Genomic DNA, 14,423 nt, shown 5'->3' on the forward strand with positions numbered 1-14,423 from the left:
AATCCCATTTCACTCCAGACAGCCCAGCCCGGGGAACTCACAGGCGGTCAGCCATATGGTGACCCTTACCAACGGGGTCCTTCTGACGTACTGGCCCGTGGGACAGGAAGGTGGAGGGTCTTTCCGCACCATGGCCATAGTCTCCACTTTGGCACAGTAGCTGGTTGACTTTTCATGGGAGCCCAAAGGAGGCGGATGGTTGTGTCTCACTGGAGACGCAGCAGTTAGACTCATTTCACAGGGAGGCGGGATGCTGCTCTGTCCTTAGACTTCCTCCCTCAGACTAGGGACGAAATGTAAGATACCCGATAAGTACAGCACAGGGGAGAGTGTGACCATTAAGCCAACACAAGCAGTGACCCCAGCTGAGGCAATACCACCTGTAACTTTTGAACCCACCTGCCTACACAGGAGACCTAAGAGACGCAGGTTTGATCCCTGGGTTGGGAAGATCCCTTGGAGGGGGAAGTGGTTACCCACTCTAGTATTCTTGACTGGAGAACCCCATGGACAGAGGAGCCTGGTGGGTTATGGTCCATAGTGTTGCAAAGAGTTGAATATGACTGAAGCGACTTAGCACACAGTTTGCAGTATAGTTCAGAAAACCCTGAAGTAATATAAGAACACGTCTAAAACCCTGTATACAACGGCCACCAATTTTTACCTTGGATATCTGAACTATGCTGCTTCATTTTGGCTTTCAAATGCATTTCCCTTCCTCAGTGGCCAAAGTGAGTGTGCAGTATGTGTCTGAAAGGCCACAAAGCAGGCTGCTCTGGTCCGTGAAGACGAAGTTAAACCGTATATACGCCAGAATGACTTCCTCATGCCTCAGTACATGCAAATTTTCCATTGTTTCCCCTTTTGATCGTAGATCTTCCAGTAGAAAGCACTGATGATCAAAAATATTTGTCCTGTGATGCTGGGGTGCTAGCTCCCACCCCTGGTTCAGATCAGGTCTCCTGGGTCTAGGCCTCCTTTATATTCACCTGGTCATTCATGCTGGGGAAAAGCTAACTAGGTGTCGCGAGCAGGCTCAGAGGCATGTTATTGGGGAGACACTTCTTTATAGGCTCTACGTCGTATCCTTATACCCAACTGTCACTGTGCATGTGCCTTTAGCAGCAGACTTGAAGCAGCAGTGTTACACGTCGTGAGCAGTCATACCCTGTGACAATTTCACTAGATAATTTTCTCTCCATCCCCAGGTGGCTCAGCGGTAAAGAATCCGCCTGCCAATGCAGGAGACGTGGCTTCGATCCCTGGGTCGGGAAGATCCCCTGGAGTAGGAAATGTCAGCCCACTCCAGCACTTCTGCCTGGGGAGTCCCATGGACAGAGAAGCCTGGGGGACTACAGTCCAGGGGGTCACAAAGAGTCGGACACGACTGAGCGACTAAACAAAACAGCATCATGGCAAAAGCACGGCTAACACAGTAACTTTCACAAATACAGACCTCAGCTAGCAAAATTAGAATTCAGTGTCCACTGAAATATAACACTGTTCTGTCGAAAATGATCCTCGTCTCCACCAAGCACAGCCAATTAAAACCAATCCATTTGCAAAATAAATCTGGTCAGTTGCCCACATAGGCTCCTCCAAACTGATTGAGGGGGGAACGAAATCCTCAAGAGTTCTTATTCCCAAGACATGGTTATTGCTAGAGTTTATCTAAAAGCTCTTTTTTTCTCTTTTACTTTTAGAGATCACAAAAGGCTAACATTCCAGAGAGTCCAGGTAGATAATTTTCATTTCGAAGGCACAATACCAGTCCCTCCTAGAAAGCTGCCTTGGGTGCTGTGTGCTCAGTCCATTTCCTCCTAGAAAGCTGCCTTGGGTGCTGTGTGCTCAGTCACATCAGCCCCTTTGCGACCAGGGATCAGGAAGTGAACCCACATCTCCTGCATTGGCAGGCAGATTCTTTACCACTGGGCCACCTGGGAAGCCCAGAATGCTGTTGATAGCTTAACCAACGACAAAAGGCTCACTGTGATACAAGAGCAGAACTGTGAAGAGGCCACTGTTCTCCAGAGCACTTGGCAGCCCCCATTCAGCAAGATCAACCTCCCTGGGATTTCCCTGTAACTTCGGAGTGCCGCACCCCCGCTCCCTGCCCCCCACCATGTTAACGGACAGGCCCCCAGACTTTCCATATCCCATCCTATATTTCCTGACATCTTGACATCTCAGTGCTCACAGGAGTCTCCTCAGTCTCCTGGCCACTCCGCTGATGGTTGGGCTGCACCTGCTTGACCCAAGCACAAGCGCAAGACCCAAGGAAGAGCCTGGTGTCAGCAACAGAGACATCGGTGGCTTAACGGATGGGGGGCTCACACACAGAAGCCGAGTCCTGGAGCAACACCCCACCACGTGCAGCGGACGGTGGGCCGGGCATGGGGGCGGCCTGTGCTCCCCAGGGGCAGGGGGTGTTGTCAGTAGCAGGGGAATCAGCGTCAGGTGGGCTCATTAGTTACCAGGGAAACCAGTTAGAGGCACGCCCCTCACCACCCCTTGGATGAGCTATCATTAGCTGAGGCCTGGGGCAAGTACTGGGCTGGCCCAGAAGTTCACTGTTACGGAAAAGCCTGGATGAACTTTTTGGCCAGCCCAATACAAACAAGGGTCACTCCTGTTGGGAGGGTGTAGACGCAGCAGCCTGGTTGGGCAGGGGATGGACAGGGAGCAGGGGAACAGCCATCCTGAGAGGCCTGACCGCGGTGTTCCTGTGGCGCTCGGGGCATAATCAGGTTCTTACCACTAAACTTCTTTTAGAAGTTATTTTCCTTCATTTACTAATTTACTTTTGACTTAAATTCTTCTTGCATACATTTTCTGTGTGTGTGTGTGTGTATGAGAGAGAGAGAGTATATACTGAAAAGTTAGTTGCCTGTGTAATTTAAAAAAGTATTTCTTAAGATTCTAATTAGATTTAGACTATTAACATGAGAACATTTCTTCAAAAGTCTTTAATTAAGAGCCCCGAGTCCTTCCTTCTCTCTTTGTCCAAGCCCATAAAATTTGAGACTTCCAGAATCTCAGTTTCCTCTCTAATGATTTTCATTCAGGTTTAACCTTCACAATTCATTTTAAGTTGAAAGATGCTGGAAACGGTTTAATTAAACCTCTAACTGTGTAGTAATTGATTTATGATTTTGGCCTCCCTTTATAACATGAAGCTTCCTAAGTCCTCTGGTTTATTTTATAGCCTTTTAATCTCTTTTGCTCATGTTGGAAGTGGTCTGCAAAAGAACTTTTCATTTTTTTCTCCCTTCTTCCTAATCAAATCTCTGGCTCTGCTCCAAGAAAAAAATTCCCTAATGGACCAAGTTTATTCTTCCTCTTCTGTGTTTGTATGAGTATATAAAAGAATGTGTGCGTGTGAATGTGTGGTTGTATCTGTGAGTGTGTGTGGCGGTGAGTGTGTGTGTGATGGGTGAGTGTGTGTGTGCGTGATGGGTGAGTGTGTGTATGATGGGTTGAGTGTGTATGTGTGATGGTTGACTATGTGTGTGATGGGTTGCATGTGTATGTGATGAGTATGTGTGTATGTGATGGATGAGTGTGGGTCTGATGGGAGTGTGTGTGTGTCATGGGTGAGTGTGTGTGATGAGATGTATGTATATGATGGATGGGTGTGTGTGATAGGTGAGTGTGGGTCTGATTGAAGTGTGTGAATGTGGGTCTGATGAGAGTGTATGTGTGATGGGTAGGTGTGTGTGAATTTGTGTGTGTGTGTGTGATGGGTGTGTGTGATGGGTGAGTGTGTGTGATGGGTGCCAGGTCTAATGGGAGTGCTGTGAGATGGGTGAGTGTGTGTGATGGGTGAGTGTGTATGTGATGGGTGGGTGCAGGTCTGAAGGGAGTGTGTGTGTAATGGGTGAGTGTGTGAGATGGGGAATGTGTGTGATGGGTGAGTGTGTATGTGATGGGTAGGTGCAGGTCTGATGGGAGTGTGTGTGTGATGAGAGTGTGTGTGTGTGATGGGTGAGTACAGATCTAATGGGAGTGTTGTGAGATGAATGAGTGTGTGTGATGGGTGAGTGTGTATGTGATGGGTGGGTGCAGATCTGATGGGAGTGTGTGTAATGGGTGAGTGTATGTGATGAGTGTGTGTGTGTGAGATGGGTGAATGTGTATGTGATGGGTAGGTACAAGTCTGATGGGAGTGTGTGTAATGAGTGTGTGTGTGTGTGAGAGGTGGGTGAGTGTGTGTGATGGGTCAGTGTGTGTGTGATGGGTGGGAGCAGGTCTGATGGGAGTGTGTGTATGATGGGAGTGTGTGTGTGTGATGGGTGAGTACGGGTCTGATGGGAGTGTGTGTATGACGGGTGAGTGTGTGTGATGGGTGAGTACAGGTCTGATGCGAGTGTTGTGAGATGGGTGAGTATGTGTGATGGGTGAGTGTGTATGATGGGTGGCAGCAGGTCTGATGGGAGTGTGTGTGTAATGGGTGAGTGTGTGTGTGTGAGATGGGTGAGTGTGTGTGATGGGTCAGTGTGTATGTGATGGATGGGAGCAGGTCTGATGGGAGTGTGTGTGTGATGGGTGAGTACAGGTCTGATGGGAGTGTGTGTGTGATGAGTGACTGTGTGTGTGATGGGTGAGTACAGGTCTGATGCGAGTGTTGTGAGATGGGTGAGTGTGTGAGATGGGTGAGTGTGTGTGATGGGTGAGTGTGTATGTGATGGGTGGGAGCAGGTCTGATGGGAGTGTGTGTGTGACGGGTGAGTGTGTGTGATGGGTGAGTACAGGTCTGATGCGAGTGTTGTGAGTTGGGTGAGTGTGTGTGTGCACGCTTGTTCATCCTGGTGGAGGTGGGGACGCTGGGCTTACCCTGGGAGGGATTTGCGTGGGTCTCCTGAGAGCTGGGTTCCGGTTCTCCCGTCACTCCCCCTTTCGGATGTTTAACAGGACCTCATCTCGCTTTCCTCTCTTCCTCCCCCCACCCCCATTTCTTGATCTGTCCCATAACTGCCTCTGCTGTATCCCTGGGCGCTGGCACCGTTCACTGTCTCTTTGCTGCTGCCTGGGCTCCTGGGGACTGCGCGTCAGAGAGGCTGACTGTCAGGCCTGGCAGAGTTAATGCTCCACAATTTTCCTAAATTCTTGAACTGGTGTGACTATAGATGGAGCTACAGAGCAGGAGCTGGAGGCCTGGCTTTATCCTTGTTTTTAGGCAGAGCGGAATTTGTACTCCCTAGTTCTGTACTGGCCTTTTCGGTGTGTGAGATGTTTTAAAATGAAGAAATCGAGGAGAAAGTGCCTTAATGAACAAGAATGTGTGTACGTTGAGAAATCGCACGATCTCACAGTGGACAGGCTGGGAGGGTAATAGTGTCTTCAGAGACGGCCCAAGTCAGCATATTCATGATTGGAACCAGAGTAAGGAACCCTTGCCGTTTATCCTTCACTTCTTAAGTGCTCTGCTTGGCATTTTAATGGGCTGCTTTTTATTTAATAGTGACTTTTTATAAAATAGCGGTTTCGTGTTTATTTTTTGTGTTAGGCACTGAGTCTGGGGGGTCAGTTTCTTCCCTGGTGGTCTGGTGGCTAAGACTCCACACTCCCAATGCAGGGGGCCTTGGGTTCAATCCCTGGTCAGGGAACTAGATTCCGCATGCCGCAACTAAAGATTCCACGTGCTTCAGCTAAGACCTGGCACAGCCAAATAAATAAAATAAAGTCAAGTATTAAAATAAAAGGTATACAGTCTTTATTAAAAAGAGAGAGGAGCTGAGGCTGGTGGATTTGAACCAGGTTGGCTTAACTCCCGGCCACTGTTCTCAGCAGTGCGGGTCTTGGTTTCATTCCCGCGTCCAGAATGGACCCAAGGGCCATGTGGCTCAGCAGAAAAACCCGGGCTGGGAAGAAGGAACCCGTGTCCCAGCCTTGCCCAGTTCAGTGGCAAGTTCTGGAAAACGTGCCAAGTCCCTCGAAACTTTGGGTCCTTGATTTCTTCTCCCATTGAGAAGTTACATTTGCTGCATCTATCTCAAGGTTTTTATGAAGATAAAATGAGATAATAGCTGGGAAAGTGCCTCACAGACTTGAGTGATGTACAAATAAAGGGCTTATGTTATTAGATTTTTGATAATGTCGAGATTTTTTTTTCATAGTGCTCACGTTGTCTTTTGATTAAATTTAAACAATGCCAGCTGGTTCTCTCTGTCCCTTGCTAGTTCGGGCCTTGGACCTGCAAGGGTGATTTTCTGACCGTGAGGAAGTTATCCCCAGACTGGATCTGAGATGGACTCGAGGTGCACCATGGCTCACCTCTTCCTTTCTGCTGGAAACTTGGGACATAGGAAATGACTTGTTTTCTAACTGCTTCCTTTCCTGTTAGGAAATGACTTTGTTCAGTAGCTCAGTTGTATCCAACTCTTTTCAACCCCACGGACTGCAGCACACCAGGCTTCCCTGTCTGTTGCGGTCCTTTAATGGACTGGAACCTGGTGGTCCGGAGTCGACGATAAGAAAGTGAGAGAGAGAGAGAGGGAGAGAGAGGGAGGCAGAGAGAGAGCTTTGTCCGCGCGCCGCCGTCCGGCCCGGGACTCTGCCACTTAAATTTAAAAAAAAAAAAAAAGTGAGAGAGAGAGAGAAAGAAAGACATGGGGACCCAAGCTCTGATAGAGCAAGGGTACTTTATTAGCAGAAGTGTAGACTTATATATCTTTAGTAAGATGATTACTCAGCTATTACACAGGATGAAATTTTATTGATAGCCACAATATGGATAGTCTAATACATACAAGGTCGCTGACACTGAAAAGAGTCACTGCATGTCTCATCTTATGACCTCAGTCCTGAGAACTGCATGCAGCTCTACTTGTTCTTGGAATAGGAACTGATAAGGAACAGAGAATCCTTGAGAGATAGAAAACAGCACGCAGGAATCCTCCTGTTAAATGCTCCCTGACACCCGTCTCACTATCTCCTAGAGTTTGCTGAAACTCACATCCATTGAGTTGATTGTGGTCCCTAACCATCTCATACTCTGCCTTCCCCTTCTCCTCCTGCCTTCAGTCTTTCCCAGCATCAGGGTCTTTTCCAGTGAGTCAGTTCTTCGCATCAGGTGGGCAAAGTATTGGAGCTTCAACTTCAGCATCAGTCCTTCCAGTGAATATTCAGGGTTGATTTCCTTTAGAATGGGACTCTCATCCAAGGGACTCTCAAGAGTCTTCTCTAACACCACAGTTCAAAAGCATCAATTCTTCGGTGCTCAGCCTTCTTTATGGTCCAACGCTCACATCCGTACATGACTACTGGAAAAACCATAGTTTTGACAATGTGCATTTCTTGTATGGAGTGTGCACTGTGCCTCCAGCACTGCCCCAGATCCTGTGGGACTTGAAGCTGAAAAGGCAGCTCACACCTCAGGGTGTGTGATCGATGGGGGGGGAAGGGAAGCACAGTCAGGAAACGGTGTGGGAGAGTTTGTACATGCGTGTGCCTCACGCGGCAACTGGGGGATGAACCATCTCACAGAGGACGTACTGGGATTTGAACGGGGCCTGAAGTGTTAGGGTTTGCAACAGGATTTGGATTCTGATCAGGATGCAAGAGGGGGAGCAGTACAGGGAAGTAAAAAGAAACAGGCGCCATCTCCACATATTTAGGGAGGCCTTGGACGTGGCCCCGAGTGAGTGGGTGGTGGGGGGAGAGAGGGAGCAAGCGCAGTGCTGTGTGTGTGTTTGCACACGCACTTGTGTGCATGTGCAGGGTTGAACTATGTGCTGAGGGGCCTGAAAAGCCACGTCTGAGAGTCATGGGGCAAACTGCTCAAGGACCATGGAAAGTTCTATCGCAAGGGGGCAGCAGTGAGACAAGGGATGGCGGGCGGCTGAGATGGTGGGCGGGGGTCTGGGTGCACCGCGAGGGGGTTTACCAGGCAGACATCTTTAGGACAAAGTCCACAGAGTTCGGTGGCACCTGAGTGCAGGGCTTCAGGGAGGAGGACGAGGAACCGACGCTTCCTCCTTTGAGATGCCATCACAGTGTGTGCTGGTAGAGGTGCCAGGGTCTTCCTTGCCCAGTTCCAGGATTCTCCACTGGAGAATTTGTACTACGTGGGTAGCTGATGGCAGCAGCTCGTTTTCGGTGCTTAAATTTTCCAAGTTCATTTATGAAAATTTCATTTTTAGCTGGCTAATTGGTCTTGAGGATCTGAATTATGGATGTGGTCAGATGTGAGATTCGCTTTGTCACCATCATGTTAGAGGTTTCCCAAAGCTTTCGGGGTCGATTTTATGTTTACTCCTTGACAGCAGATTGCACCCTGCTAGTTGAGTTCATTCACCAAGATTTGCGGGGTGCCTGCTGGGTGGGACACCGGATCAGTGCTGGGGGATGCAGACCACTCTCGGGTCTGGTTGGCCGGGCTGCGGTACCACTGCACTGGGAGGGGGTGGCACCCATGGGTGGTGTGGCTGCAAGTGCTCTGCACAGCTCCATGGAGCAGACTCTGGGTACCCTGCAGCGATGAGTGCTGAACCTGAAGCTGAGACAGAGAAGCTCCCGCAAGTCTTCTACATCTGCTCAAGATTGCTGATGCCGGTGGTACAGTGGATAGGAATCTGCCTGCCATTGCAGGGGACACAGGTTCGATCCCTGATCTGGGAAGATCCCACATGGCATGGAACAAGTAAAGCCCATGAGCCATGAGCCCTGAGCCCGAGCTCCAGAGATGTGAGCTGCAGCTCCTGAAGCCAGCGTGCCTAGAGCCTGTGCTCTGCAACGAGAGAAGCCACCACCACGAGAGGCCTGTGCAGCCCAACACTGGCCTCAACCGGAGAAAACTGCAGCAATGAGGACCCAGCACAACCAGGAAACAGGGTTGCGGGCACCTTGCAAATCTGGGGTTCCCAGGGCCTCCCACACTTTTTCAGTTAGGTGCAAATTTGGGGGACCCAAAGGACTCCCTCAGGTTCACTAGTCTTCTAGAATGACTCACAGAACTCAGGAAAGCTCTGTACTTGGAAGGCAGTTCTAAACAAAAAGGGTGCAGGTCAGAGCAGGCCAAAGGCGGTGATGCCAGCATGCGGTTGGGGGCCCGGGGGTTCCAGACACGGGGCCTTCGGTCCTCCTCCACCCCCCATGGTGTCCTGGATGCCGCTGTCTTCTTGCAGCTACGTTACACAACAGGACTTAGGAGTGTTTCCAGCCAGGGACACTCACGCAAGTCCTTGGTGTCCAGAGTTTTTATGGAGTTTGACGATGCCCACCTGTGTGACTGGCCCCCCGTCTCCAGCTCCCCCAGGAGGTCAAACTGTGTTCAGAGGTCAGATCTGACCTCACCTGTCACAGAGCCCCAAAAACAAACCCCCGTGTAGACAGTCCCGCAGCCATGCCCCCAGGTACACGGGCACTGTGGTCAGCCTGGGCCTTCCTGGGGCCTGGGGCCACCCATGTGGCCAAGGCCAGAGGCCGGACCTCTGCACGGATGAAGCCCCCTCTCCACTGCACAGCTGCATCCTCAGGACACGTCAGAGGAGGACCTCTGTCTGCAGGGCAGGGCGTGGGGCAGTAAGCTGTCCTGTAACACATTTCCCGAGCTCGGCGGATGTGACATGCAGTGGGCGGTTTACAGCCTCTCCACTCATTCTGCTCCTCCAGCTATTAACTGCTGCTTCAGTGAGCTGCTGTTGTAAAGAATAATCAGGAGGAGAGTTTTAATGGCTCTGAGGTGAGCGGTTTGTCCTTACTTTGCACGTTTCTCTCTTCACCTCCCTCCCCAGCCTCCCATACACAGTGGCTGGGCCTCCTGTCCCTACAGCTGTCATTCTCCTGCTAAGATCTCGGGGCCGACAGGGGAGCCTGTTCCCCAACAAGCCCAGCGAGATGGAGGCAAGCAGTGACGGTGTATCAGTTGGCTGCCCCGGCCATGGAAGGCTCTGGCTTGGAGCTCTAGGTCAAGGAGGACCTGCCTTGGCCCTGCAGCTCAGTGGAAACCCTGCTCCTGCAAGAGCTCCCCTGTCTCAGTCCCCGTCTCTTGAGTTCCTGGGGACCCCACGTCTGAGCAGGCGCCTCCATCAGAGCCCACATTGTCTCTCTGCACTTCCCCTGCAGAGCCTTCCTGCCCTCCTCTCCTGCCCCTGTGGCTTTTCTGTCTGATTTGGGAGCCCAGGTGACCCCCTTAAAGGGTCCTCACAGTGACAGCAGGGGGCACTGTGGGTGATGCTTTCCTGGGCACAGCCACAGGGAGAGCAGGAGGGACCCTGAACACATCATAATTGCATAGATGACCATTCCCCCAAGATGGTGCTAGAACCTAGGACCCTTCCTCTGCCCTGATGTTCAGATGCAAAGACGGCTGGCTGCTGATATGCCATGCCTTAGCCAGACAGATGGCTCTCCAGCGATGGCAGGGCAGCCAGGCTGTGCCGGTCAGGGCACCCCTCAAATTGCATCACCTAAGACAGCACTCCACCTGCCTACAACGGCAGGAGGCCCCCTCAGCCCGTTCACCCGTCTTAATTCCCACCTTCCTTTGGAGATGAATGCCTTAAAAATGAATGCTAATTAAGAAGAGATAAGAGGTGAAAAATGATTTGAAACTTGCTCCAAAGCAGCTCTGATGATGACATTTAAATCCTCTGGCCTCCAGGAAACTTGAAAAATATTGTCTCTAGCCCTATAATCTTTGGCTTTAGATTGCAATTATTTTTGTCTCTTTTCCATCAGAACAATTTGGATCTAATAATCATGATGGCTTAAGTAGTCGGAATAGTTGTATAACTCATTAAGAGCGTGAAAAGCTAAGCAGCCTTTGAGAACCCTTTGCAGAGACAGTCCTTAGCAAGTTTCTGAGAACTAGTTTTCAGTGGAAATGGTGGTTTCTAAGGAGCCTGGTTTGTGAACTGGAGCTAACAGTCACAGCTTAAAACCCTCCCCACTTTATGGAAGAGGCACAGTGCACAGGTTCTGATAAATTAATATTCGTAAATCACATGATTACAGAATTGACTGTGTAATAGCGCAGAGATGTTAGCACTAAGTGATTGTCTGCAGCTGCTCATTTCTGGAACTCCTTCAAGCTTTCCTTTTTTTAATAAAATGTGGGAAGCAAAAGTGTTATTTTCTCAGTCCTGTTCGACTCTTGGCGACCCCATGGACTGTAGCCGGGCCAGGCATCCCCGTCCATGGAATTCTCCAGGCAAGAATGCTGGGGTGGTGGGTAGCCATCCCCTTCTCCAGGGGATTTTCCCACTTTGGGGGTGGAACCTAGGCCTCCTGCACTGCAGGTGGATTCTGTACCATGTGAGCTCCCCGTGGAAACAGACATATTTCCACGCTTGGAAACCGAGCTCATGGCCCACCCTGTCGCCTTCTGTGACCCCACGGTGCCCTCTGGTTTCCTCCGCAGAGTTTTCAGTCATGAAGAGGAAGAGAGGCAGGCCCAAGGGGTCCACGAAGAAGCCCAGCCCCGAAGAGGAGCTGGCGGAGCGCAGCGCCCTGCCAGGCGCGGATGGCGTGCGGGCCCCCGAGGAAGGGAGCAGCCTGGAGTGCAGCAAGTGCTGCCGCAAGTTCTCCAACCCGCGCCAGCTCCGCAAGCACATCTGCATCATCGTGCTGAACCTGGGCGAGGCGGAGGGGGACGCAGGTAAGAGCGCACCCCGGCAGGGGGCGCCCACGGCTCGCACCCCCTCTTTTTAAACCAGCTGTCTCATTTGAACTGGTTTTTTTTAAGATTTTAAAAATAATTTTATTTACTCCTTTATTTATGGCCGTGCTGGGTCTGCATTGCTGCGCAGGCTTTTCTCTAGCTGTGGAGAGCAGGGGCCACTCTCTAGTTGGGGTACAGGGGGTGCTTCTCATTGCGGTGGGGGGCTTCTCTTGTTCCGGAGCCGTGTTGTCGGGCCCAGTGAGCAGAAAGGCTGAGGTTAGAATGCTTGAGCCCGTTTGAGTGACCTTGACGGCCTCCACTGTGGCTGGCGCTCTTGAAGAACATACAGGATACCAGGTGCTGCCTTCAGGTAAGAGCTTGGCAAGGCTTCGGCTCTAAAGCAGCTTCTAAGAGAGGCTGATGAGAGTGTGCGCGTGAGCGGGAAAGTCTTCCAGACACCTGTCTAGGAGGAGTGAAACAGCAAGGGCCTCTGCTGTGGGCTCTGTTGTCCTTGTTTGATTCTTGCAACCAGTTTCGAAGTTTTCAAAATATGTCTAAGAATGTAGAAAGTTCTTACTATTTTGTGCCAGGCTAAGTACTTTACCCCTAGAGTAGGAAATGGCAACCCACTCCAGTATTCTTGCCTGGAGAATCTCATGGACAGAGGAGCCTGGCAGGCTGCTGTCCATGGAGTCGCAAAGAGTAGGACACTCCTGAGCGACTGAGCACATGCGCACATCACATGGGCTCTGGTTCAGGATGTGGGCTTTGGACTTTGGCTGCCTGGATTTGAATCGCAGCTCCAGTACTTAGTAACTTTATTCTCCTTTAGTTTCCTCCTCTGTAAAATGGGAATAAAAACAACACTAGCTAATTTGGTTGCTTGGAGGATTCAGTGAGACAGGACTTTCTGCAGTGCTTAGAAGAGCACCTGCCGTTTCAAAGCTCCCCGTATGTGTTAGCAGTCACTGTCCTTCATAGCCCTGTGGACACAGTGCTGCTGCTGTCCTTCCTGTGTCACAGGCAAGAGCATTTAGACACTAAGAAGTGAAGCGGTTTATCCAGGGTCTTTTAGTTAGAAAGGGATCCTCCTGGCCTTTGAACCCAGACTGTCTGACTCTGAACCCCAGTTCTTCAGTCCCAGAAACACCTCCCAACAGTGAAGCAAGGCCCTTGGTTTATAAAATCCTAGCACGTTAATGCTGGGAAAGATTGAAGGCGTGAGGAGAAGGGGACAACAGAGGATGAGATATTTGGATGACATCACCAACTCGATGGACATGAGTTTGAGCAAGCTCCGGGAGTTGGTGATGGACAGGGAGGCCTGGTGTGCTGCAGTCCATGGGGTTGCAAAGAGTGAGCGACTGAACTGAACTAAACTGAGCACATTATTGAGGGAATGCACTACCTAATGGGTCCCCCAGGTGGCGCTAGGGGTAAAGAAGTCTGCCAAGGCAGGAGAATTGGGTTTGATCCCTGGATCAGGAGGATCTCCTGGAGGAAGGCATGGCAACCCACTCTAGTATTCTTGCCTGGAGAATCCCGTGGATAGAGGAGCCTGGCGGGCTACAGTCCATGGGGTCGCAGAGAGTCGGAAACGACTGAAGCGACTTAGCATGCTCACACTCACCATCTAAGATTCATCAGACATTGAGTTGGTGGCCAAGGCTCATTGCCAACACCTGTGCCAGTTGTAGAACCCATAAAGTGCTCTTGCCTTTAAAGAACTGCTCTCAGGGTGACCACATGAACTCTTACTAGGCTGCAGGGGCTGTTGCAAATAACAGACAAGGATTCAGGCGAGATGAGGCAGTGGGGTGGCAGCCGTCCTAAGACAGAGTATGAGTGCCCGCCGTGTGGGAAGTGGAGGCGGGGAGCCCTGTGGTTTTCGGGGAAGCAGTGTCTTGCTTCAGAGCCTCAGGTGCTTTGGCAGACACACAGAAATTCAGCAGTGAGATGGCCCGGGGAGGGAGGGGCAGGAGCTCACGGCACTGTACCTGAGGCGCCGGTCCCCAGCGCGCTTGTTCCTGCTGGACGTGGTTGTGGAGGGGCTCCCCGTCCTGTCACCTCACCAAGCTGTCCCCCGTGGCCCTCTGAGTGTGTCTCACGCTCACACACATGCACCCCGCCCCCGCGTTTCCTGCACTGACCCTTGGTGGTCGTCACGGCATAGTCAGAGGGGCCAGCTCTAGCCCCTGTTGAGAATCTGTTCTGATTTGGAGCCTCCCCATGGCTGGCTTATCCTGTCAGCCCCCTCTGGGAGACCCCTGGGCTTTCTGCACGGCCGTGGTTAGAGATCGGGGAATTTCCCTCTTTGGTTACGCCGGACATTCCGGCTCCCTCCTCCCAGGCCTAGGATTAACTGAGAGGCTCAGTCCTGTCCATGGGGGTCCCCTCCTCCCTGCCCCCCAGGCTATGCTGCCCTGGGGTTTCTTCCTGAGACCCACTCTGGTGTCTCCCCTACACAGCAGAGTGCAGGCTCTTCACCTGGGTGTTCACAGGTTTTGCAGAAAGTGTCTTTCCTGCAGCTCTGTGGCATCATTTTTCCATGCAATATGATAAGTTTCCTGTTGTTCGTGCCAACCGTGGTGCGTCTAATGAAAGTTAGGTTGTTTCCTTGTTTTTTTTTTTTTGCTGTTATAAATATTACTTGAATAAATATTCCCTTATGTACATGTGTGCATTTGTATATGTGTATATGTGTGTATGTTATTTTTATAGGGTAAATTCCTGAAAGTGTATTACATTTCTGGGCCAGAAAGTGTATTACATTTTGCCAGTTTCCCTCCTAGAAAGCACAGGCCAGTTGAGGTTCCAAGTG

At 50.9% G+C, this 14,423-nt stretch overlaps 1 protein-coding gene across 2 annotated transcripts in view; it reads left to right on the top strand.

Annotated features, from left to right (window-relative positions):
• The window catches only part of ZFAT (zinc finger and AT-hook domain containing), a 158,458-nt gene that overhangs the window by 31,273 nt on the left and 112,762 nt on the right, over positions 1–14,423 (top strand). For both annotated transcript variants that reach the window (XM_070382748.1, XM_070382749.1), the window contains exon 3: positions 11,363–11,599. In XM_070382748.1, coding sequence (XP_070238849.1) covers positions 11,363–11,599 — 237 coding nt within the window. The remainder of the gene's footprint in view (positions 1–11,362; positions 11,600–14,423) is intronic.

Source organism: Bos mutus, chromosome 14 (genome assembly GCF_027580195.1).
Source record: "Bos mutus isolate GX-2022 chromosome 14, NWIPB_WYAK_1.1, whole genome shotgun sequence".
Taxonomy (NCBI): domain Eukaryota; kingdom Metazoa; phylum Chordata; class Mammalia; order Artiodactyla; family Bovidae; genus Bos; species Bos mutus.